We start from the raw sequence: 26496 nt of genomic DNA on the forward strand, positions 1-26496 counted from the left end.
GCCCTAGGCAAAAGTACTACGCCCAAAGCCGTACCACTATAAATTTCATCGCGCTGTTATCACCGGAACTTTGCATAAATTTCATGTTGATGCTCAGCTGTACTGTACCAGTTGATTCAAGCCTTCCCAATATAAAATAAACAATCAAAGCTTTGAAAACATGATGTTCGTTTTATGAAGCAATTCTGGAGCACAGGCAACATAAAAAGCTTTATTTTTTCTGCTGGTAGAAACTCGTGCCAATGTTGCTTCCCTCGAGGCTTGCTCAAAGTGACTATCTTTGTTTTAGGCGCGTAGTGAAAGGTTTGTTAGCTAAACGAAATTAGTATTGAGCATTTAACTCAGCTATCGATCGATCATTAGTTTATTTGATCATTCTGGGAGTATTTGGGTTACACTCAATCGGTGATTGTAACTGGCAAAGTCAGAAGTTACACATTTGAAATAATATACCTATTAAAATACCGAGCCCACCGCATTTAGACAAGGCTTAGCATTCAAGTCCAGTTTTCTAGGGGGAGGGGTAGGTAGCGACTTGTGCAAAGAACTCGAACAGAGTAAGAATGATAATTAAATATGCAAGCTTATTGACCACAATGAAAACTTTACTCATTACATTCATATTTATTATCCAATGCTACGTTAGTGACAATTATGTCATTCAGTTTACCAACATTATTCCAGCTGTCAAGAGTCAAAGACTCCACCCTTAGGAATTTTTTTTTTTTAGATTCACATCAAAATTGGGGAGAGGGGAAGACGGAAGGGGATAGGGAATTCTCCTTCCTTAAAAAACCTTAAGCGCTGCCACAAGGCGGATTGGTTAAGTTTAAGAAATAAACCTCCACAGTTCCGCCTCCCCAGTTTAGCGGTTTGTGTTGACCTAGGTTGACCTGGATCTAGGTCAAACTACAAGACGAAGTTAATTCTAAAGTAGAACCATGCTCGGAGAGAATAACGCAGTCGGGACTTCAGTAATTCAGAACAAGAACAGTTCTTTAACTGTAAAATCTGCAATTTCGATCATGTCAGCACTCCTATTTGCATTCTTTGTCTACAATCCTCACAGTTCCCATGTATGTAAACCAGTCTGCTCCTTTAAGTAATATTGGTGTGACAAAATTAAACTAGGCCTAAACTCTGCAAATCTTCAGTACGCCAAGGGGGCAAGGGGAGTGTGGGGGATGCCGAGTAACGCAGAGTGCTATCAGGCAACCTGGCATCCACTAACATTGGCCAATGATAGAACCGGTTCGAACTTGTCCCATCAATACGGCCGTTTCACAATAGTGCGCCACGGTAAGTTTGAAGCGCGTTGGCCGATATACGCGATCACAGTGCGCGAAATTTGTCGACCAAATGAGCGCTTGGAAAGGGTCGACTGATTTCGCGCGTTGTGACGAGCCAAACTCTTGGAGACGCACTATTGTGAATCACTTGTATTAACCAATAACTTTAGGCATCGTTTTAAGCCTCTGCCATCCTTACGAGTGAACAGTCTTTCTTTAAATAAAAAGAAAAACAAAACCCTCGACGCAGTTTATCTAAACAAACAGACAAACAAACAAACAGACAGACAGACAGACAGACAGACAGACAGACAAACAAACAGACAAACAAACAAAGAACCCAACAACCCAACAAACACAGAAGGCCTCAGGCCTCTCTCAAATATTAGCACACATGGTGGTAAAAACTCTGACACCGCCTGGAAACATTGCCGAGATATCTCAGCGATGCGCTCTAAAAGATCTTAGTTGAAAGAATATTGCTGTTAAATGGTGAAAAGCGCGTCCAGTATTAATATGGGAAATCATTGCCATTTTTATTGAAGATTTAGATCGAAGAAGAGATCGGGTTCAGCCAAGAGCAGGGGCAGATCCAGCTTTTGGTGTGTGTGTGGATGTGAGTGTGTAAACGCCTATACGGGGCAAATTCAGAAGCGAATGTGGCTTCGGGCTTATTCAACACGGTGTTTGGGGGGATATCAAACGCTTACGGTCCCAACACTCTTGCTTTTATTTCGTGGTGTTGTTTTGCTATAGGGTTTTGGTGATTATATTCCATAAATAAATGTACTGATCTTTTTCTATCTATATTCACCTATAGTAAAAGAAATTTTAAAGTTCTGGGAGGGAGTTGCCCCCTGGCCCCCGGGATACGACACCGGCCAAGGGCCATGATGTAACAATAACTTCAACATGACGTCGTTGTTGCTTGATCAGGCGGACGTAAGTATGCACTGTCGCGCGACGTCGGTGTTTGGGTCTTCAACTGGCACTATGGAAATAATTTTGCTGGTACTAACTCACAGCTGGATTTCCTGTCCTCGGAAATAGTTAGCTTTGTGTCGAACGCCAAGGTGTCACGTGGTGGTCCCCTGTAGCTCTGTCTCTAATTAAACCTCGAATGCGCGGAGGGTCAGTTATTCGTATTAAGCTTATGCAGAGTGCTTGTTGCGATTTTACTTCATCCTCGACTCGCCTGTCCCAAACGCCGACATGATTGGAACCATCATCATCGTTTTGTTGAGCACTCTTCTGGGTTATCTTTCGTGGTAAGTCATTTTCCGCAGGGATGGCATTTTTTTACGGTCACTAGGATCCAGCATTTTCCAAAAAGGGGTGGAGCCCACGCAAATCGGGGCAAACATGAAAAACGGAACTTAACCGTATGCACAAAGCAGTAACTATTTAAAAGCAGAAGAATGAACGCGAAAAAGCACGAGCTTAATCAAGAAAATCCAAAACAACATAAAAACGAAACGGGGTGGAGGGCCACACGCCGGCATTGCCCCCAGATCCATCTCAGACATATTGCCAGTTACTTTTAGGAAAACATACTACAAATCTGTCACTCTTTAACTCATCTCGTTGTTAAAACTCATTTGCCACAGTTAAACCATAGAATATTTGAACTGGTTTTTATTTGAATAAACAATGTATGCATGCACAGTGGCACTGAATCTTGATTTACACTCATTTCGTCACCGGTTACCGAGGAATGCGATGTAATCGCAAGGAAAAAGACACGGTGTAATAATTTGAAGGGCATTTCTTCGAATTAAAACTCGCAATTATTGGCGTTGCTCAACATGAACACTCCGTAAGGCTGAAAGCGTGGACACAAAACATTGTGTTACACCACGAGAAAGAAATTATGAAGGACAACCGCAGAGCTTAATTGTACAAACACCCCCCCCTACAAGCACGATTTCCAAGGTTAAGACTTTATAGGGATATGTTTCATTTCACGTACAGATGTGGAGGCAAATTGCGGTTCAGAGAAAACTGGTAAAACCCAGGTATTTTAAAGGAGTCGGGTGGAGAATGTATAGCTTTAACGGTTTTAGTTACATAATACAAGTACGGCTTTCTTCCAGTTATTTATCTCATTGTTTCTTTTTACAGGCGCACGTACGACCAGCTGACATTTTTCTCAAAGTTGGGACTGAAGGGACCAACTCCCGTTCCAATATTCGGCAATCTTTTCGGATTCAAAGACGTGAGTATGCAAACTCGTGGCACGTATCAAGGAAGATGTGTCTGGGCTTGGCCCAAGAATGCACAAAGAAGGACTTAGCCTGATGTATGCTACCCGCATAACTTTTTGACGAAGACCACGCACGCACCAGATTAAAATCTTGAAGGTGTGTAGGGAAGGCCAGCTCAATGATTGGGGTCAACAACTAATCACGATCGAGACTTTTTTTTCTAATATTGTGATTAAAGTGCGATTAGTAATCGTTTCTGTGTTTTGCAAAATGCAAAAGTGTATGTTTCTGGCAGAAGTGGCGATGGCTGTACAGATGTGTTCTTTTTTCACATAAACATATTTGCGATGCGTGGGCGACGGATTATATAAAGGTGTTTTTAAATCAACCTACCTTCCCAATAATTTCTTCTTAATTACCACATACAGGGAGTTCACATTGCAATCGGCAAATGGATAAAGGAATATGGCAAGACCTTTGGGTAATTTGCGATTAAATAGTTTGCAACCGAATTAATTTTCTCACTTTCAATCGTGCCTTTATCTCATCAATTGGTGCTGAATAGAGTCCAGACCAGTGAAACTATTATTCTTATTTATTAAGTTAGGGTAGGACAAAATATGACAGAAATATACAATATATTGTGTTGGTTGTTGAATAAAAATACTCATTGCTTACCCAATTGGCCAAGTTCTCAATAACAAAATGCCACTGTACGGTACAAACTTTCACACTATACCGCATGTATGCCATGACGAGTAATGATTTGCCACGTGTTTTGTACAAGTGCACCCATACAGGGCACTGACGAAATGAAGAAAAACTCTGTTTTAAAATTATATGCAAAATTATACAAAAATGTTTGACAGCATATGCCCTATAGGCAGGTTTGGATGCTCCAGCCTCTTGGCATTCATCTATTGTGTCAATCCGAAAGTATAAAATTCATTAAAATCAGAGTGCATTTTCAGTTTGAAAATGTAGCTAGTTTACATCTTCGACGTTGTTTAGTCGTGGTGGGGGAGCGATGCCGAAATTTCTTAAAGCTACACTGGGCCCTTAATGACACCCGTCTTCACTCTCTCACGCACAGCATTTCCCGTGGAGCCCAAAAGGTGATCGTGACCTCGGACGTGGAATTCGTCAAAGAGGTCATGGTGAAGCAGTTTTCTCATTTCGTTGATCGACAGGTGAGACTGTTCTACAGATAGAAACGGGGATTAATAGAAGATTAAAAAGGCATGTTCATAATCAAACTTGGGTGTGAACAGCGCTCGAAGTGCACACCAAAGTTAGGTTTATCAACATGCCTTTTCCTAGTGAATACTACTATGGGTTCCGAGCTGGAGCAAGAGAGGGGCAAGTTACCTAGCAACAGAGGCTCTTTTGGCAGTAATGCGCATCGCTGGTTCAAGAAAGATTAAAGTCAGGGGTTGCGGTTGCATCTTTCAGCACTCCCTACCAACATGGCCTTTTCTAACCAACAAGGGGGTGCTCCTGCTCTATGCACCACTTTTGACATTGGCGTAAGGCCTATAAGTCGGTCTATAAAATCGGGATACATTTTTCTCCTGTTTATTTAACATCTCGTGTACAATTTGTAAATTTAGAATACAGGAGTGATCAAGTAGGGTCAGTTTACCTGCCAGTCAAATAAAAAACCGTTTGAAATCAATTCCATACAGTGATAAAATTCCCTACATAAATCACTCAGGTCAGGTGTAATAAGGACGGATAATGTCATACTTCGGAATCCAAATTTATAGAATGACAGTTTTGTGCAAGGTTACACTCTAAGATCTTCCGAGTCAAATTTCTGGTTCGTTCTTTTTAACCCCCAAAGGGAATCTGTTGACTCAGAAATGGGTCAGGCTCAACGGGACACCGATCTGGGTCAATCTGACTCAGGAGTGTTCAGGGAGTATGGCTGCGTTAATGAGGACAATTCGCTAATTGCTAAAAAAAATAACTAAAGTTGTTGCAGACAAAATACGAACACAGACAGTGTTGGAGACTTTGATGGATAACGCCTAACGCGAATAAGTTTCCACCCTACCTTACCAACTGTATATTTCAAGCAAATTATAAACTAAGGTACTCGTCTTTGCTACACATGGTGTGGCCAGATCAAAACGAAACTCATATTGTTCACAGTTAAAATGATTAAAAAAACATCGATTGTGCATGTGTTGATATTGCCCTGAAAATCATACTTTATAGAAAAAGAGTCTTTTTGCCTTTTCACGACTACCCCTCACGACTACCATCAACTTACAGACTTGAGAAGTGGTCATCAGCTATCAAGCCTCAGGACAATGGCCATGCCGACAAAAATGCAAGATATGATTTTGTTCACAATGTACATTCGCGTAGCTTCCACTCAGAAACTCTTACGGGAGGGTTGTCGTGTATGCCCTATCGAACACGTGATACTGTGAAAATGAGCCTTCAACTCGAGTCAATCGGTCGAAGCTACTCGAATACACCCATTTTCTTCTTTATTTGAAAGTGGCCGTTACTTTACGATTTCGAACTACCAGCATATAATGTAAACCCAGTAGGCTGACAGCTTTTTTTTGAGCAGCGACATTTATGAGACATAAAAATTTATGACGCAAATATTTTCCGCATTCTGTTTCTTGAGTGTCGTGTCCGACTGAAAGCTACCGACCTTGAGCAGAAGCACCCCCTCATCGGTAGAAAAAGTCATCGTCAGTGAGCTCATTAAGGTAGCGATGCTACCGCAACGCGGACATTTTATGCTCGTTTGTGAACCACCAAAGTGGAGTTCCTACCAAAGGAACCTGCGTTGCTAGGGAAATTGCGCCCTCTCTTAGCTCAGCTTGGGGCTTATAGGCCTATTGTAAGACGATTGGAATGAAATTCGTTCAGACGAGTTTTTCTTAAAAAGATGTAGCAGTGTAGAAGAGTAATCTCCTCATTAGACCTGTTCTCTATTAGCAAAAGGTTTTCCTCTTTTGAAATATAAAAAGTGGGACAACAGCAATCGTCTGGGGAAGAAAGGCAGGAATAGGTAGTTAACGAGTAGCATGCTGTAAGAAAGAATTAAAAATGCTACGAAAAAAAATAGTTCGATTATTAGTTCGATCTTGTGCGATGGACTGACCGAGGACGAAATGTTTGGGGGTAAGGACAATTTGATTTTTTTCTGGGGGCAAAAATTTAAGAATTTCTTTTTGTGGTTTTTCTAAGGCTTTTTTTTCACATCCTTTTGGAAGAAAGGGAAATGAGGTACATTGTAGACTTTCCCAACGCCTTCTTTCTTTTCCTGAAGATGTTCTGAATAAAGAACGAAATATTGAATCAAACATGGTTTTCATTAGTCTATATGGAGTCTGCATAATATTGAGTCTTCTTTCTTATATTTCTTAAAAAAAAAACTTTTTTGCCCTCTGCCCATAATAGCCAGTGGACACGTATTAAACATTTGCGTAATATGTAACATCACAAATTGAACATTCAGGTCAAAAGGAAAATGCTAAAATAATTGCATTGAAGCAAATGTTAGTATTATCCCTTTGTTGAATTGCGTCACTCAATGAAATTTGTGCGACTTTCAGGCTAATTGCTTGTCATTGCTAATCTTTGAACTGACCAAAGTGCTAGGGGAGTCAGATTGGTGCGGTGGCTCTTCCCTCGCCTTCCAATGGGGCCGCGGCCCGAGTTCGATTCACGGCTGGGTCCCGTTTTTTAGTCCCCTAGTCCCGATTCCGTGGGGTTTAGCCCAAAATATTCTTATCAGGTTTTCTTCCACCCCTAAACTGTAATTGCTTCTCACTGTCTCCTCTCCGCAGACTCGTGAGCTGCAGTATACTTATGACGCTTTGGGGGAATCCGTGGTTTCATTAATTAACGATAATAGTAATAAGAATCTTACATTTGAAAAGGTATAGATTTAAGATTGGATAATGGATGGATTATGTTCGGTTGCTTTCCCTTATTTTAAACATAGGGTTTTCCTCTCCGTCCAAATGAGATGTGCTATGACCTATTGGACCTCAAGGGAGAAAGATGGAGGACGATGAGAGAAACTTGTTCATTGGCCTTCAGCAAGCACAAGACAGAAAGGGTAAGATTCAAGCTATATTTCTGAAACGTTTCCCAGATCTAAGTTGGTTTACTAAAATCTTCACGCATTTTGTTACATTGCTCGTTACGTGTATGAGGCAAATGAATTAATCGGCATGCGTATATACGCTGGCCCTGGAGGCACATCACCTGTAGTCAATATTGACGTCAATATTTGCGACCAGATTTACCACCCACTCTGGGTCGTAATTTTAGCCGCAAATATTGAGGTGCAAAAGTGCTTACTCGTCATTCCCCGTGTTGAGAGGTGCTGACACCAACCTCGACTCCATGGGCTGCGTTTGCTTTCCATTACCGCAAATGTATGTTGGGAAACAACATGGCGCGGCAAGATCGTACCCATGGGAACGAAGTTGTTGTGACGCCTCCTGGGTGCTGACTTTACTCATGCGAATGTCCGTTGAAAGTTATCATAGCTATGGAATAAATATTTGTTGAAGCATCCTTTCAGAATACTGACATAGATATCCAAATGGCCGCACAAAGGCCGCACAAAATTTTGAATTATCCATAGGTTTGTGCACAAACATGGACGCTCCTTCAATTACGTCACTTAAGAGGAATAGAAAATAAAACCAAAAAAAAAACCCAACCTACTTAAAGCATACAGCTTTACTTTGCGCTGCGAGTTAAAAATCTGTATTACATATGCAAATGGACCTATGGTGCTGGTCAATTAGTAGCTAAAACGCCACGAACTATCGGGGGTACGTAGAGACATGATTGAGACTTGCAACGAGCTTTTATACCCTTGTAGCACTTTCAATTCTCTCCGTGGGGTACCATTGTAACTGTAGAAAGTTGTTAAATTTGTAATGCAATCATTCATAACAAAGAGTTCCCACCCTGTGACGTGTTTATTTCCACATCCAGATGTTGTCAATGGTTAACGAGTGTGCTGATACCACTATCAAGGACATACAAGAGCATGGGAAGAATACGAATGGTGTCTTGGATATCCATAAGTAAGTGTGACCTTTGAGAGAACATAAAAGCGACATGCACATTTTCATTTCCCGACTACACCGCTTCATAAAAGTTGCGTCCTATCAACATTTTAGTCCTTGAAATAGACGTTTGCATAGCGATTTACAACCAGGGCAATTAATTTAGAGCGATGAACATTTGGCGACCAAATAGTCAATTTCTGTGGTAAACTGTAGACAATATCTTAGATATCAGGTAAAAATGGATCAGTAGTTGACAGAAATTGTTGTTGCTCAAACTTGCCTCAACTAACATTATTATCCATCGAGCAATAGCCGCGGCAACACCGTTGCCTAGCAGCTGATCGGACTGCAGTTCCGACTGTAAAAGACATTTTTCATGGGTTAGAGTTTTAGTCTGAAGTTCGTAAATTCTCTTGGAGAGTTAATCACTGACAGTTTTTTTCGTTTGGGTGGAAGATACATGGCTGAGTTTGGTATAGACGTAGGAGCGTACTGTTTCTTCGCGTCCAAAGTAACCGCGGAGCAGGAGAAGTTCGTCTTGATGCAACATGCATATGCACTCTGGATCCGATTTAAAACCGTTTACGTACCCTGGCTGCTCACGGGTAAGTGTAGTGGCATGTGCCTTTTGCATCATTCTTTTCGTTTTGCCACCATGGTCAAGCATAGATCGGTTGGCAAAAACTGCACTTATAAAGGTCTGTCGACTGATCCTATGCAGGAGCTGCCACAACTACAACTTATAAATATTCATGACCAAATGATGGCTTGTCATCAGCCAATTTCGCTGCCCGTCCGCGAATTAGTACTGACACGCCAAGAAAGACGTCATCCCAGTATTCTGCTCATGCAGTTTGGTGGTTTTTTGGTAGGCCTAACATAAAAAATTTCCTCTGGAACCCACCTCGTAGACATAGTCTGTGACATGTAATCTTAATATCGATTCCATTTGGGCACTGAATCACACACCCCTTGGACTAATTATTGTATAGCAGTTACCGCTGTACCAATGGCAGATGTCCTTTTAAAACTCCACAAAGCCGGGAAAAACGTAATAATCTCAGAAAGTTAAGGGTGTATAAGATTGATCATTGTTGTTTGATTACAAAGTAACAAAACGTCCCCCCTCCCTCAACTTTCAGTGCTGTTTCCCAAGTTGGAGCCTTTGCTGAAGCTGCTGGGCTGCTCAATCCACCCTCAAACATCCGTGGATTACTTCACAAGTCTGATGAAGGCCATTATGGACACTCGCAAATCCGACCCAAATGCCCAGGTAGGCTGCAGGTGCTAGCGGATAAGGAGGAGGGGATGGAGAAGGAGGCAGCGATGTAGGCCCTTGGCCTCCTTTGTAGGACTAAGGGGTCCATGGGGAAGAATGCCCTGTTAAAACGGTTAGATGGTCTGACCTTCGTGTACAATGAAGGCAAAAGTGTAAGGTAAAAGAAGATGCGAAGTAGGAGGTCAGGTGGACAGGCCGCCAACGAAAACAATTCTTGAAATAAAAATAAATCTAACCCCACGATCCTACACAAAACTAGAAATAGTGGACATCCATCTCTCTATACCGACGATGGAATGAGCCCAGGTAGTTGTCGCCTCTGCTGCAAAGGCAGCTGTGGCTGAGCAGTCGTGGTTGAGCAGCCCTATACTCGTGCATGATAGTATCTGCTCGGAGTTCGCATAGACACAGGGGGAAGGGCCTGGTATAGGGATCGGGACTGATGCTTGTAGTTTCTTCTTCCACCACTTCTCCTTTAGCAAGAATGACAGCCTCCGCAACTGTCTGCCTCCACGAGCCGCGATCTTGGGCGGCTTCCTCCAAGCTGTTGGCGTCAGTGCCTGCCTGCTTCACGTCGCGCTAAATGCAAGCACGGGCGACCAACATGCATGGAGCCTATCGACAGCTTGCCATACAAGATGGCCTTAGGGAGTCAATTACAGACCATCCAGTGGACGTGGCCAAGCCATCTAAGGCGGCACTGGCACTACCGGTGGAGTGGGCAATTTCAAGGACTTAAACTGGTTTGGATACCTTCTACTGCAGATGATTCCCAGGATGCAGCGTAGGCAATGTGTGTGGAAGATGTTGAGACGGGACTTTCTGTTGTCTTGCGTTGTGGGTCCAGGCATCACGCCATGCTGCATGGTGTTGATGTATGATAGACCGTAAGTACTTTCACCTCCTTCTTTGACCACAATCTATTAAACAGCTTGGCCATCACAGTGGTGACCTTTGCAAGACGGGTGTTCAGTTCTGCATCATGTGAAATGTTGCTAGAGACGGTGCTCACGCTGACGGAGGTTGGGTCTTTTAGATGCTGATGGTGAAGACGAATTCCTCGCGTGTCCGAGAAAGCCTGCCCATTTGGCTTTGGAGCCCTCACCCTTAGGACCACGCTGGTCAGTTTAGTCTTGGATGTCTGACGGACAAGGTTGAAGAGCATGCCATCAGCTCTGCGGTAGACGTCTTCGTGAAAAGAACCGGTGAAAACAACAACAGGAGAGAAGAAAATTCCCCAAGATGTTTGTTGCGAGAATGCAGCCCTGATTCAACCCGCTGCAGATCAGAAAAGACCCTGGAGATTCTCCTTCACAGCGGATTGTGCCTTGCATACCACCGTGGAATGATTTAGAGTGTTGAGGAACTTAAAAGAAGGCAATAGAGAGATATATATAAATAGCGCTGTGGGGCCCCGTCAATCTTCGCAAGTAGCTTGAAGAGGCTGTAGGCCTAGCTGCTGACGAGGTCAAAGGCCTTTATGAGGTGTTAAACACGGAACTCCTCTGTCCCCGGCATTCTCCCGCACTTGTTGAAGGATGAAGATCATCTTGCTGCCCCAAGGCTGCACTGTGATTCAGGGTGGACACCCTCTGCCAAGAACTGGTGGTAAGGGCTTTGGTAAGGGCAACACAGGCGAAGACCTTATGAAGCAGAGAGATGTAGTTGTTGCAGTCGTCACGATCTCCCTTGTTCTTGGACGGTGTGACGATCTTAGTATCGCACATGGGGGACGGCTCCTATACGTTCCAGCAGAAGCAGAGGAGGTCATGTAGATGTAGCAGTATGGAGGATTTCCCAAGTGGAAGACGTCTGCAGTTTTCCTGTCAGCTTGTTTGTCGCTCGACCTGTCCACCTCTCTGTGTCAAGTCATTCCCAAAAGCTTATTTGGGTGTCTGTTGTGGAAGTTTGCTAAAAAAATGACATTTGCATGAGAATAATGAAAAATTGTACAGCTGTTCTCACTTGTCTCCCCCCAGGAGTACGTGGACTTCCTTCAGCTGATGCTTAACTCCGAGAAGGGGCTAGAAATCAAAGCTTCCAATGGCCAATCAATACAGAAACGTGCTCTCACCGACAACGAGATTTTCTCAATGGTTTGTCTTTTGGTTTTAACAAAGTAAAATGCTTCGTGCAGAAGCACGGCCTCAATGGTGACGAAGACAGAGAGTTGAACCGACATTACATTACAATGAGCCAGTTCGATACTTGAAAAAAGCAGGTCAGAGGTTGGGGCGACATTAGATTACAACGAGCCAAACCGGTGTTTCAGGTCATTCGGGAACAAAGCACGCGCGCCTATTCCGCTGATAGGGCAGATCTCGCACGCGCCGCCCGAATGACCTCGGGTGCGCTTCGTTTCAGGCAAGCGCGGCTGGAAAACTGAAAAGGCTCATTGGCTCTTGCACTGCACATATCACGCACACTTTTCTTTTCATTTAAGAAAATTGTGGAAATCACTTGTTTTCTTAAGCTGCGAACTGACACTTCTTTAATTTTTTGTTGTTGATACTTTCCTCAACTATTTCTCTTCCTTTTGCTGCAGATAAGATTCCAAAATGCCTCTAAACCTATTTGTTCCAAGATGGGGAAGCCTTGTTTGGACCTGGATCAGTCCACATTGTAATTTTGTGGACTTGTTTGATTTTTAAGTCCATATATTATTATTTAAATGCGTATCTTGGTCTTCATCAGAAGCGCGTATAAAACTATCGGCTCTATGAACCATACGCTTTTGATCAGATTTGACAACTTTCTGGAGATCGTTCAATGGTCCGTTTCGTATAGTTAACTTTTAAGCCGTCATCCTTTTACGTAACAAATGGGACCCGATACAACTTACTGTGCCCCAGCAAACTGAATTCTTGAATTAACAAGGGGAAACAAAATACAGGCTGACTTTTCATTAGTTTTCAACGAAGATAAGGTCATCAGGGGAATCACTGGGAGTATAAGTTCATTTCTTTCCCTTCAAACCTCCAACGATACGGTAGTGCATGACTGTCTTCACCGGCAACATGGAGACCAGCCCTGGCACGTTGGCCTACGCCTTCTTCGCTCTAGCTTTACACCCGGAAGTACAGGAGCGTGTGATTGAAGAGATAGATCGGGTTACGGCCGACGGAATCACCCCTGAGAACATTCGCAAGCTGGCCTACACGGACATGGTGCTGCGTGAGGTTCTACGGTTGTATCCGACAGTGGCCTCGTGAGTGTTATCGTTTATACATGGCATGACATTTGTGTGTATATAGCAGTAGGTTATCTACTGACGTGAGTAAAGAAAGGCCGAATAGGGGCCAACCAGGGTATACAAGGGTGTTCACACCAGACCAACCTCGTTTCCAGGCTGTTGAGCAATGCACCACCACAGCCACTTTAACCCAACCAAAATTAAGCCATAGGTACAATATTCTGTATTTTCCCTTGATAAACTGTGCACGACTTATTACAAAGCCAACTAGAAGAATAAATCAGCAACATCCGTTTCTCTGTATAACCATAGAGCTACTGGGTTGTAGCTCTATGGTATAACATTGTTGCTGAATTCGGGAGAATTTTCCGAAAATGTTGGAATTGGGAAAGCGAGTGATATACATGTAGGTAAAGTATCAAAAACGAACTAAACAGGCAGGACTAGTTCGAAGCCTAAGTTCGCTGATTTTCATGTTTGTTACGCAGTCTGAATCGAGTCTGCCTGGAGGACTGCGTTGTGAAAGGCATCAAAATTCCTAAAGACACGCTGGTCGAGATCGCCGTCTACGCCATCCACTGCGATCCTGAAAACTGGCCCGATCCATACAGATTCGACCCCGAGAGGTGAGGCACAGCGCACCTGCGTTCCAAGCAGCACTAAGACGCCTTTCCACATGCGTGTCAACACTAGCGCCAAGCCTTGCGTATCCGTCAAAATCGCTTCTAGTGCGATTTTGCCGGCCGAACGCAACGCACATTGTGTGTTATGTTAATGGAGCCACCTGAACACATCGTGTATACGCAACGCACTCAAAAAGTACATAGGCCTATGGAAATGCACCTTTAGCAACCTTTCGACTCGTATGCCCGTCAGTACACCCTTACAATCACCTGTAGCAAATGTTAAACATGATTTACATGTGGTGCTTATGCAGAATGGAAATTATAGCGATGCCAGATCATCAAGTTTAAATGGTGCTGGAGACGAGCGTAAAGCAGAGATTAACAGCTAAGTCAGAGTGTCATGGCTACGGCTAGGTTGCTTATGGCGTTACATGTACATTCTTTTCATTTTCTACCCGATTTAATTTAGTTTCGCTGATTTACTAGATTCGCCATATGCAGCAAGGTATGAGACGGAGAGAACCCTCTGCTTTGTGTTGGTCATTGTCTTGCAGGAATCTGGGGAATTCCTTTCAGACATCTTGGGGGATGTGTTAAGTAACAATAGTCTGGAATGTGTATAGGGATTGGACATGTTGGGGGGGTACCCCTCGGTCTCATTTCTTGCTGGGTATAAGATTCGCTAAGTTAAAATTGAGACTGGCGAACCAGCATGACAGAAATGAATCGAGGTTCAAAGATTACAGAATGTAACTTACCGAGTTGTAATATACATTCTTCTTCGAGAATTCGGCAGAAACTTTGTGAGTTTAGTATGGAAACAAAATGGTTTCTACGCAGCAACTAAATTCTAGGAATACACTCGTCAGAAGCCTTAACTTTGACCATTTCAGACAAACGCAATTGCACTTACTCTAAGCGTTAGATAATACTGTAAAAACCGTCTACTCGTCACAGATTTTCCGCGGAAAACAAGGCCAAGATGGACCCAATGACTTGGCTTGCCTTCGGCCAGGGGCCCCGGATGTGCCTCGGTTATCGCTTCGCTATGATGGAGATGATGGTCATAATGGTCCGCATGTTGAAGAAGTACCGTTTGGAGACATGCGCAGAAACCGAGGTATGACGTCTACAGAAAACCAGTTCAGAAACTGTAGGGGGCGCTGTAGCATAAACGTTCCCTTCCCATACTACGTGCATTGTGAACTTTATGTGCCTTCCATATAATCTGGTGCATTATTTTTATTCAGGTTTCTAAGGAAGCATATTGCTGTCATCCTAAAATATTTTAAAGATATTTAACCGTCGTACTTTCTCGCTCAGAGACTTACAGTCTCGTAATGACTTCCGATCGTATTCATATTATTTCCTTTCTCTTATAGGAACGTAGTTTGATTTAATCAAAATATAAAGTAAAGTCCTTTAAACGAGATAGCAAGTCATTTTGAACGATATAGTATAGCTATTTAAACGAGATAGTAAGTCATTTAAATGACTTAAACTTTTGTTACGTTGGCAGCTCCATTTCAGTTGTTTTGCTTAATCGCTTTTAGCCCACTATCATCTGAGTTACTTGGGGAATGGCATAGCTGAAATTTCAGTAATTTTGTTTGGTTTTGTATTCCGATCAGATCCCCCCATCTCGAGGAGTTCGTGGCCTTATGTCTCCGGAGCACGGCATCAAAATCCGTCTGGTGCCAAGGCAGAAACAAACCGAGTAAACGTCGTGTGTGTGCTGCAGAAAATTGCACCAAACGTGAAGGATATTTTTTGGTACTGCAGCGGGAGCTGGTGGCTCGTTTTGCATTAATGCATTTAAAACAGTATGAAAGTTTTTCAAAACGTTGTACTTCTCCAACATTAACAGGTTCATCAATTTGAAACTAATTGACTGGCAAAAATCGTCGTGGAACATAGATTGATGCACACTTCTCAACCTGTCTCAAAAAACCGATTGAAGGTGGTCATGTGACGGGTTATGACCATGAGCAATCGTCACTCGATGAATTATAACAAAAGAAAATTTTTACGTGCAACCATAGAGATATATTTAATTACTTGAGCGGTAACCTCTCATTCTCTGCGCGGCGAAAATTTGACATTTTGAATCCATGTCATTGATCTCCATTATAAAGACGTTATAATGGAGATCAATGATCCACGTGCTTGCTTGTAGAATATTCGAAATCAGATGAAATGAATATCGAATCATGTACTCTAAATGCAACGCGAATCGGGTACCGCTAAAATCTGATCTAAAAAGCCGCGTCAAAAATGCAGCGCATGCTCCCACGTGCCTCCGTCGTTTGCGCAGAGGAAAACGAACCACTCATTACTGATTGTGCATCAGTGTTTTGCATAATCGGCTTCGTTGACGCATCGTTTTACCACACAGACGCAGATATGCCAATAGCCGTACCAAAAAAAAAAAAATACAAAATTTCGAGTTTTCCATAGCATTGTGTACAAACATAGATGCGTCGATCAGGCATCACTTATTGGTTCGAGTCGGCACTCTAGTTTTTTATATGTAGGTCTGTGGATGCTGTAAACATTTTTGTTACATAAACACGCCTAATTATTCTTGTAGGCCGTATATATTAATATTTACAAAATAGCTTAGTTGTCACACTATCGTACTCAAGGCACGCACTGTACAGAGTAATAACATCAACTTCGAGAAAACATGAATTCTCAGTTCTGATTGGTCTACGCATGGCAACAAACAGTGTGATATATATAACCGTATTGCACCGTTCACCTTTTTAGCTCCTCGGTACTGCTATCTCTTCTTTTCAAATATTGCAACCGCATTGTTTCGAATCCCTATGGGGCAGAGTAAGTAAATTGAGGATTTTATTACGATCGAGAAATGGCTTCATAGAATGTCATGGCTGGAATTCTTCAACTGTACGTAAATTCCCTATGCCAAGGGGTGAATCTGCCCACAGTTTTGATTTTAGTCGGGCGCGCTGTACTTTTAGAGTGGCGGAGTTAGAATAGCGCATTAGGCTATTGAACAAATATAACATGGTTGGAAAGTCGATGTTAGTTTCCCGAGGTATTGGGAGTTGACAAACTAGTCCCTGGGCGAAATGAACCATGTTATATTTGTTTTACTATACCTCATACATAGCTTATTTAATTACCTCTGAAAATAAAAACATTATCATTAATTTGTTTCCACGAACAAAATTTGTTCCTAAGATCGAAACACAAACACTTTATCTTTTTCGATTTAAATTTATTTCACACAAAAGAATGCAGGCAGCTGAAACCTCTCATCATTTTCATGAGCTGCATACCGTTGCTAGGCTGGCTCCACCACGAATGCACAGTACACACGAACGTCAGTTCTTAGATTTTCTGCTGCTGCGCATGCGCTTTCAACTGACGCCCCAGGGTAAGCCAGGCGACAATTTAAAACGCAGGCGTATTTACTTGTTGCGTGAACGATCGCGTGTGCGCTTGGCAAACAGCAAAAATAGCGGCTAGTGATGCGGGGTCGTGAATGCATCAATGAGAGTTCGGCGATCCATCAAGAATATGCGTGAGGTATAGTAAATTGTTATATTTCACACTGTTTGTTGCCATCGATCGACCAATCAGAATTGAGAAATCAAGTTTGTTTGAAGTTAACATAAAGCATATATAAAAGTATAGACATGAAAGTATGTTAAACGTTGACTCAGATATTGGAAATTCGTAAGGATTATTTGTATAGCTGTGCACTCTCTTTACAGGAATTCGGATTTAGATTTCAGCTAATTATGGGGAAAAGGGGCGTCAGCCGTATAGCATCTCACCGCATAGTTTAGACTTCGACTTGTGTAAGGTCAGACGCACGTTACGCGAATATCGCAGCATCATGTTATATGCTTTTATACATTTTTTCTTATCCATTGAATTCGTTTGGTCCAAATCCTCTTAGTTTCTTTTTAACTGAGCGAAAGTTTAGAAAAGAAACAGCGTTAACTGTATGAACAGTCGTTCCCATGGAAATTATTTGCGTTGGATATTATTGCGTGGAAAAAAACGACAGGAAGATCAAACTCTTCTATCGAAGTTTGTCTCTTGTAATTTTTATTTAAATAAATTTATATTAGAATTTTGACAGGTTTCTATTCAGATATTATTGTAATATTTGGTATGGGTTTCGTTGTAACCCGTAATTATGTTATGATCTGATTTGGCAGTGTTTGGAAAGGGTAAGAATTTTATTATAAATAAAACAGGTGGCTGGCAGCACATTTTAAGTGTCTATGTTTTACTTTGTGAATTAAATGAAACTTGGAAATACAGTAATCTGAGGAGAATGCATCATCATTAAAACTTGGAATTTCAGGACTTTGAACGTCACTAAGAGAAAAAAAAACAGAACTTACCAACAAAATGGAAAGATATCACTGCAACATGGACTCAGTGAAACGCAATGAAGGAAAGTTGGAGGAGCTTCATCGATGGAAAGGACAGAGACAGGCACGGTATGGTTTCCTTGCTAACAATAATTAAGAACGGCGTGAATGTTCCATGGTACCAGGTTGCCATCCAGAATCTAGTTGGTTTGTCACAATGGGCTGCGGGGGTGTCCTTCTGAAAAATGGCAAATAAAAAGAGGAAGAAACAGGGGGAAAGCGAGAGTAATTGATCTATAGAGATGATAGGGGATGAAAAGCACTTATTCGAGTTAAAAATAAAATAAATAAAAATGGACCCGTTCCCACTGTTGTTTATTTCATTTTAGCTGATGAGTGCTTTGCTCCACCGCTGAAATTTCCCATCGAAAAAGTGATTTGACCCCCTCCTTCTGAAAAATTCCTGGCGACGCCCAGGAAGCCTGTTCACTATTAGACTAGGGTAAGCCTTTCTAACATTAACATCATCGTCAAAGCTCATGTCTGCTCCAAACCAGACTACATTAATACATGTACATGTACATGTAAACACCGAAGTTGCCTTTAGGGCTGCATTCCACGTGCACCAAGCACGCGAGCTCATTAGTACTTTGTGATCCCACGGGTTTTTTACAATAAGACATGCCATAATCAGGAGGCATCATAAAAATATTTCTATAAATCCCGAATTTGGAATGATAGTTTCCAGTTCGGGGTATTTCTTTAATTAACAAAAGCCTCAAATTGCGGGCCTATTTTGGATAGAGGCGGGCGGCTAAATTCAGAAATGAGCACTTAGTTTTACTGCTGTTTTGGGGGTATCTTCCTTGAAAGATTGGACTTCATTTTTGAGATGTTGCCCGATGAAATCGAAAGCATTCAAAACACCCTGGCTCTCAGCTTCTGACCTCTGACCTTGAGTCTTTTCTATTTATATCTGGGGGTGATGCTTACCTGAGATTTTTTTATCAAGAGTCGTCAGGGAATCTTTGGGTTTTAAAACCAGTGTCTTAGACCTTTTCAGCCACGTGACTGGATTGCGCTAAATGTAAACAATACCACCACTTGTGGACTCCTTGACCACGGTGATCGCATTATTCCTACAGGCACCTTCAACCACGACGTGGTGCAAGCGTACGTGCAAACGCTGCATGCTTGACTACTTTATCTTCTTAGTAGATAACCATTACAACATTATGCACTCACTACCATCACAACACATCGCGATCCAGCACGATTGTGACATCACAGGAAAAAGGCCTATAGGTAATCAATAGGCAATATATACAAAGAACTACTGAAGAACTTTTAAAGAATGTTAATGCACATAACAAAATTCGCCAGGAATAGCAGCAGATATTAACGACGGTATCCGCATATTGTCAACGAAATAGATTTTTGCAGCTTTTGGTCCATTTCGGGAATGTTCGAAATTCACCCTAGTTTTTGGGTGTGGTTGGTAACTTTCGGTCTGGAAGCCAAATTAGTAATTTGGTTCCTCAACACTTTGCTTATTTTTACGGCGGGGCAGTTGTAGAATTTGAATCATCTTCACCCCTCCCACTAACCGGCACTGATCTTTAATTTGCCACTGGTGATGAGGACATAAAGAAAGAAATAGGTAGAGTTTAAAGTCAACCGTGATGTAAACATTATTCGTGACTATATGAGAAGCCTACGATTTGAGCGAATTTTCTCATAATATTTTTGTTAACTGTATCTTTATGTTCACACTTCGTCATTAAAATGCTGGGTTTGCTGGTGCACTAAAACTCCGATGAGTGTGGAAACTGTCCTTAAAATGGTACAACCATGCAGCCCCATTAGAGCCAATCAAACAGCAGTTAGTTTCCAGTTCACGACAGCTGCATGTCCCGAACGCGTGATTAACACAAAATTCTGCCCAATAAAAGCGTAGGCAACGGTGCAGAGTAAAAGGAATTGCACCAGCACTGTAAACGCACGAGGATGCTACGATTCGGAGATGGTTTCTTCTTGCTCGGGCTGTATCTGTTCTGGGGAGCAGGTGTCAATGCCCAGGTGGATGCAGACGGGACCTACACGGCGGTTAGTCTGACTCCGGAGGAAAAAGACGTGTTCTTGAATGCTCATAACGAGTTGAGGTCCAATGTGGACCCCGAAGCAGCCAACATGATGTTCATGGTGAGCAGAGGGGAATGTATGTAGTGATGGCAATTCATGGTTGTTAGTGCGGGAGAGGGCTCAAACTTGGGATTGCGTTACAAGACTAGTGAGGGTGATGACAAAAGTTTATTGAGTGTGCGGCAAAAAAGGAAACATTGCGAGGAACAAACGCTGATTTGTTTTACGTTTTACAGTCGATGCCACAATTTTGAGATTTCTGGGACTCCTCCGGGACATGACAGTTACCGATCGGGACTGCTTTGCGCGGATCCAGTCTTTTCTCGCAAACAGTACTCGTATCAGACAGACCTGTAATCGGGGACCTAACGTGTTAAGTCCCCCTTTTAATGTTACAAAAATGGCCGTCTTCATGCTCCAAGTCTGACCCAGAAAAAGTGTTAGGTCCCACGTGACTCAGATTGACGTATTCGAGTGTAGTCAATCCATAGCAGCCTGCTAAAGAACACAAAAATACTGCTTAGCGACAAGGCCATCACAATGGAAGAAGTTTTTTTCATTAACCCTGGGTTGAGGACTGTCAGGCTGAAGGTTGGATAGTGATTTTTCGGATCATGACACACTACGGCTGAAGTCAGGCTTTAAAAATTAAGTTTAAAAAGTTTCCTTTTCAATGGTTTTTCTTCATCTTTTTTCGTGAGGGAAAGGGTTTTGCTTTTTACCTCTTGTGGAATTGTAGTACTTCAAGTCGTGAAATTTTACACATTCTAAACAAGTTAACCATCAGTCCACTATTTGTGCCCATTGTTAAGTCCATATCTTTGATACACGCAACGTTCAGCTTTCCAGGTACTTGCAGCTTTGAAGGCATAGAGCGGTCTCGATCACCGTAAACGTACAAATGTTAAATCAGGAGTGGCTTTGCTTCTTAGTCCGCGCGACGTTTTTCGTTATCGGTTCCCAGCCATGGTGAATTTCATCATTTAACTTTCCACCCCCTCCCCGTCGATCTACTCAACCCTTGCGGCAGAATTGGGACAAATCACTGGCCTTGATGGCCCAGGCCTGGTCGGCCAAGTGCATTTGGGACCACGGCCAGCCCACTCCGAACATCAGCCCCTTCACAAGTCTCGGCCAGAACATGTACCTGATCATCGGCCACGGCAACCGACCCAGCGGTAGAGCCGTGTCCACCTTCTGGTACAACGAGAACCGCCACTACACGTTCGAGACCGACGCCTGCAGCGGCATAACGTGCGACCATTACACGCAGGTTCGTGTCATTATACGAAATGCATTTAATAGGCTTCTCCCTGAATCTACTTTGAAACAATGATCGAACGCCATGGCAAACTAAAACCGTTTTCACATTATTTTTATTTAGTTTTCATTTCGCGTCGATAGGAGACGATGTCCTATATCATAACCACAATAATAATAAAAAATTAAAACGAAGCGTTTTCTTCGTCTTGGACGGAACTCTTTTCCCTTGGTTTCGCTCTTAGTAATTAAACTCTTTAGAGAAAGTAGAAATAGTGACAATAAAATTTGTGTCGATAAAGATCACAGAAGTGTGTTTCTCTTATACCTCCGAAAGACACACTCCCCATTCTTTCTGAATTGCTTTAGTTTCTCCCGCCAAATTACAGCTTGTTTGGGCTAAAAGCCGCTCCCTGGGATGCGGCATGGCCTTCTGTAAGTCGGTGTCTAATACCAAATGGCGTGACGTCTGGATTGTCACCTGTAACTACGGGCCACGGTAAGTCTGATCGACTCAGTGATTTGGAGGAGATAAGATTTGAAGCTATGCATGGTGAAAATACTAAATCAGGTTAGGCTTGCAGTTTTTAGAGTGTAGATAGATGACTGTACACCATTGGTTGTTCTCAGAACCACACACTCATAAAAGAGACATTTTCTTGTACATGGTGCAACCGCAAGCCTAACCTAATTTAATTTGGGGGATTTGGGAATTTTTCTGATGCTTTGAAAGCTTATTTTTAAAAAATATTTTTAGCCCCTTTTTCGAGGCGTTTCCATCGTCGACCCTCGGATCCACCATTGATCCGGCATGACCTTAACTTATCTTGTTATAGGGCCAGTCATCACGGAGATTCCCCCCCCCCCCCATACTCGGTCCCCCTCGAGTAATTTCGGTCCCGAGCCTCAACAGAGAATTGTCCCTCAAGGTACTGCACACTTCGTGTCGAATACTAAGTACGTAGACAGCAGGGGTGTAGCCGAGGGGGGTGGGGTGGGGGTGGCCCCCACAAAGTCCCAGTGCTACCAGGTGACCCCCCCATAAAAAAGACGGATGAACGGATATTGAACAAACCTAACAAAAGATTGCCCCCAAAATATCACACCACTGAAAACTGGTGCCCCCCATAAGAAGCCGGTGCACCCCTTGTGCTCCCCACTAATAAAATCCAAGCTACGCCACTGGTATAGACAGGGGTCTTTTAAAATGGGATAAAATAAGGTTTTTCAAAAAATAATTGCTCGCATTTGCTTGTTGTTTTGTGTTTCATCTGCGTCATTTGAGACTTTCCCTCCCCGAGATCGTCCAGTGCATTTAGGCTACTCGTGCAGATCGGCACCCGTCAAGACTGGTGAAGTCATAGAATGATGACAAACATTCCGGTCCAACGTGGCCAGTTTTGTCACTGACCACATGCCTAGATTGACGTGGATGATGGACAGATAAAGCGGATAAAGTTTGTTTGTCGCAACTGAGCATCTCAAAAGTCTCCGATCTGCTCCGAGATACTTTGACATGCCAGTGAATGTTTTACATATAGGCCGTTTTTAGAGGTGATTTTTAAAAAGTAAATGGACGAAAAATCTTCGCACATTCCTTTTTTTTGGGGGGGGGGGAGTAGTTTTCCTATCGAAGGATTCAGGAGGCGCTCCTTCAGGGGGCAGTTTTCGGGCTTAATTTCCTCTTGAAATTGCACTGAACCTTCTCATGATGTATTTTAAAGTGATGTGAATACATTCTTATCCCTATTCCTATTGTCTGGATGAATAATTGGAATGGGACGTCCCTATTTTCAGCGGGAACACTGCAGGTCACAAGCCGTACAAACCAGGCCCAAAATGTTCCAAGTGCAAGTCGGGTTTCGGGGAGTGCTACAACGGTCTTTGCCGTAAGTTGATAGGAATACAGCATATCTAAGCCTGTATATTGAAGGTGTCAGTAGGAAATCGAATTTTGAAAAAAAATCGGGACAAAAGGGGGACATTGCTCATTGTTACACATATCAAAGTTTGGGTAAAGTAAAAGTTGTTGCTGCCATACATTTATCGTGCGTGAGTTTACTTGCCTATAGATCTTTTCAATAATAAATTCATAATTATGCACGCATGCGCATAAAATGGCCTCGGTGGTTAGGGCCATTGAAAATGTACAGGGGGCAATTTTGATCATTTCCTCTCAGGTTTTCTGGCTTTGATCAATTTTTTCTTCAGGAAGTCCCATTTTATTATTAGTTTCTAATCTAAGCAAGATTTTTCGTGCTCTGTAAAAAGACTTTACAATCGTGATTTTTCTTGTGGGCATGATATGAAGCGGGAAGATTCCCGCTTAGATTAGACACTAATTTTTTTTATAAAAAATCCTCCTCCTAAATTACTCTGGAAGGTCAGATGAAAATCCCTATGCTGTAATATAAAATGCCATGCAATATTCTGTAAAGATTTCTACTTTCAACAGGTGCCCCCGATTCTCACCACTAAGGCCTGCATACCGCTCTAGCATCAGAACGACGGCGTCTGCCCCCCCTATACCAGAGAGGACTCTATAACAGTGTCGAGGGGATTTTCTCTGGGAAGTTCGACCAAAATCTTCAAAGATGGACAATATAATGACTCGGGTATACTTAATCGGGAAATACTTTATGGTATCTGGGTGCTTATGAGTATTTCTTTGTACTTTTTCGCATAAGGAATTCTTAGGACATCTTTGTGTTATTTCGACTTAATAAATTAATTGCACGGTGGTAAAAATGCCTTTGTGGTTTATCTAAGTTTTACTCTTAAAATCACTTAAAGTTTTCTTCTGCGACCTTTAGGTGTACTTGAATAAAACGCGTAATACAATTTTTGTCTCATGTGTTCACGCTAACACGTTGTTAACTGCATAACGAATGTTTTCCATGCTTGCGTTAAATAAATTAAGATAGTATACAAACACATAACTTTGAAAGAATTCATAATCTGAAAAAAATCAAAATATTCGTAAATTATACAAAAGTATATAAAACATAAAAAAATACCTAAAGGGTCCATTGATTCCAACTGTCCCCCTTTTAGAGACAAGATGGCGACTACCTAAAAACTTGCACTTGCATACATTATTTTGTGTACAAATTGCATCGGTTATTACATTTTAGACCTCCTAAAGTTATGACTATTTCTTTTTATTCGTCATCATCACATCGGACCAAACAAAAATATACACAATTCTAGACAAGATGACAGGAGCTAAACAAGTGAACCTAATCACTATTGCTAAAAGGCAAACAGCCCCAAACAACAAGTAAAAGACAATAAGGCATTCATCAATAAAAAACCCAATTACATTACATTTAAGAAAAATAAATGAAGAGTAAAACCACAAAATAATCATTAATTGGGCAAATATCTTAAAATGCCTGGTACAAAGATAAAAAATACAGAAAAGAAAAAAAAAGAGACATTATTCTCCTGAATTCGAACTCAGACCTGGCTCTGATTGCGATCTAGAAATCGGACTCGGGCTAGGTCAGCGGCGATGCGGACTCAATCGACTATGACACCCCAATTTTTCTTCAAAGTTGGAGCTGTTTCCCTATCGTCGAAGTTCAGACACGCACCCCATTTAAAACAAAACAACAAATTACTCGCGTATGAATCATATCTGTATCTTGCAGATGTTGTATATTAATATGGCAGCCAATTTGGAGTCAAATATTGCAATTCACTTCAGACACCTTTAGTTAGTGGGCTACAATTAATGGCGATTGTGCAAACCATTGAATTAAACCATTAATCACCATCTCTGCCTTTTTCAGTTTTTGTAACTTTTACTGTTAATACCTATCTTTAATTAAAACACAATACTACCTGTCCTTATCGAACTTCATGATGCCAACATGGCTTCAGGTGCAGAAGATCAACAGAAACTCAACTTATTACTACCTTGCATGACATAGGCAGATTAATTGACAACAAGTAAACAGTTGATGTAGTAGTACTTGACTTTAAGAAGGCTTTCGATGAAGTTTCACATAATCTTCTGTTGAATAAATTAAGACACTACGGCATTGTAGGACACTGCATCAGTGGATTCGAAGTTTCCTGTCTGGACGAACACGGAGGGTAGTTCTAGATGGTCAGGTTTCAGATCTTGTACCAGTAACATCTGGAGTCCCCGAAGTATCAGTGATTGGCCCTTCGTTATTCTTGGTGTACATAGACGATCTACCAGATAACCTTGCTTCAGGCGTTCGTCGCAATTACGGACGACTGTCTTTTGTATAGCAGGGATAAGGTCCAATTAATGCAAGAAGTGTTACACAATTTCCATAGGCATCAGGGCACCGATCAGAACCATCAATAAGTTTTGCAGTTAAACCTTAATAAGTGTGGTATTCACGTTACTCATAATTTATCATGGAAGAAACATATATCTGAAACCTGCAAGAAAGCTCAGAGAGTATTAAATATTCTGAGGAGGAACTTTTGGAGCTGCACTCCAAACGTCGAAGAAGAAGCGTACTTCACATTGGTTCGACCATTGCTGGAATATTCATCATCTGCGTGGGATCCCCACTTGGTGTCTGACATTCAGTGTCTCGAACGAATCCAAAGACAAGCTGCTACCGTAGCGTGAGCTGGTACCGTGACAAACATACTCCAGGAACTGGGTTGGTCAGCCCTTGAGACACGGCGTAAAACCAACAGGTTATCCATGATGTTCAAGATAATCGATAACATGGTCGATGTTCAGTTTGATGGTATCCTCACTGCAAATGCTAGAATCCCAAAGGGTCATGCAAAAACAAACAAACGAACGAACGAACAAACGAACGAACGAACGAACGAACGAACGAACGAACGAACGAACGAACGAACGAACGAACAAACAAACAAATCCAAATCAATTTCCATATACCAAGGTTTTTGACAATACCTTCTTCCCCAGAACAGTTAGCGATTGGAACAAGGTGCCACAATCTGTGGCCAATGCAACATCAGCGTCAGCATTCAAGGGGGCAGTTGGGCAATATTTTCATTGATTTGTTGTTATAAATTTGCGTCAATCTCCCTACGCGAGGCGTAAACCTAATACAATTGGTGTGATGT

The 26496-nt window shown here is 42.1% G+C and overlaps 2 protein-coding genes across 2 annotated transcripts; both read left to right on the forward strand.

Annotated features, from left to right (window-relative positions):
• The first annotated feature begins 2344 nt into the window (after positions 1-2344).
• Positions 2345-17901, forward strand: LOC110987849 (cytochrome P450 3A24-like). Its single transcript, XM_022250961.2, has 13 exons — positions 2345-2557; positions 3411-3504; positions 3922-3974; positions 4587-4683; positions 7467-7583; positions 8477-8568; positions 9010-9158; positions 9696-9826; positions 11812-11928; positions 12826-13040; positions 13514-13651; positions 14609-14771; positions 15283-17901. The coding sequence occupies exons 1-13, from the start codon at positions 2502-2504 to the stop codon at positions 15370-15372; spliced, it is 1512 nt and encodes a 503-aa protein (XP_022106653.2). The 5' UTR covers positions 2345-2501; the 3' UTR covers positions 15373-17901.
• Positions 17902-19942: 2041 nt separating this feature from the next.
• On the forward strand, positions 19943-25186 carry LOC110987858 (cysteine-rich secretory protein LCCL domain-containing 2-like). Its single transcript, XM_022250976.2, has 5 exons — positions 19943-20208; positions 21179-21421; positions 21798-21907; positions 23206-23297; positions 23864-25186. The coding sequence occupies exons 1-5, from the start codon at positions 20014-20016 to the stop codon at positions 23884-23886; spliced, it is 663 nt and encodes a 220-aa protein (XP_022106668.2). The 5' UTR covers positions 19943-20013; the 3' UTR covers positions 23887-25186.
• Positions 25187-26496: the final 1310 nt, after the last annotated feature.

The sequence above is a fragment of the Acanthaster planci genome, linkage group LG06 (assembly GCF_054643075.1).
Source record: "Acanthaster planci isolate LZ-2023a linkage group LG06, COTS_SCS, whole genome shotgun sequence".
Taxonomy (NCBI): domain Eukaryota; kingdom Metazoa; phylum Echinodermata; class Asteroidea; order Valvatida; family Acanthasteridae; genus Acanthaster; species Acanthaster planci.

Bases quoted from the DNA above. Each gene is read 5' to 3' on its own strand.
- LOC110987858 (XM_022250976.2), top strand. From the start codon at position 20,014: ATGCTACGATTCGGAGATGGTTTCTTCTTGCTCGGGCTGTATCTGTTC. The intron at 20,209-21,178 runs GTGAGCAGAGGG...CCCTTGCGGCAG, and splicing joins CAGCCAACATGATGTTCATG to AATTGGGACAAATCACTGGC. The intron at 23,298-23,863 runs GTAAGTTGATAG...TACTTTCAACAG, and splicing joins GTGCTACAACGGTCTTTGCC to GTGCCCCCGATTCTCACCAC.
- LOC110987849 (XM_022250961.2), top strand. From the start codon at position 2,502: ATGATTGGAACCATCATCATCGTTTTGTTGAGCACTCTTCTGGGTTAT. The intron at 3,505-3,921 runs GTGAGTATGCAA...TACCACATACAG, and splicing joins ATCTTTTCGGATTCAAAGAC to GGAGTTCACATTGCAATCGG. The intron at 4,684-7,466 runs GTGAGACTGTTC...TTTTAAACATAG, and splicing joins CTCATTTCGTTGATCGACAG to GGTTTTCCTCTCCGTCCAAA.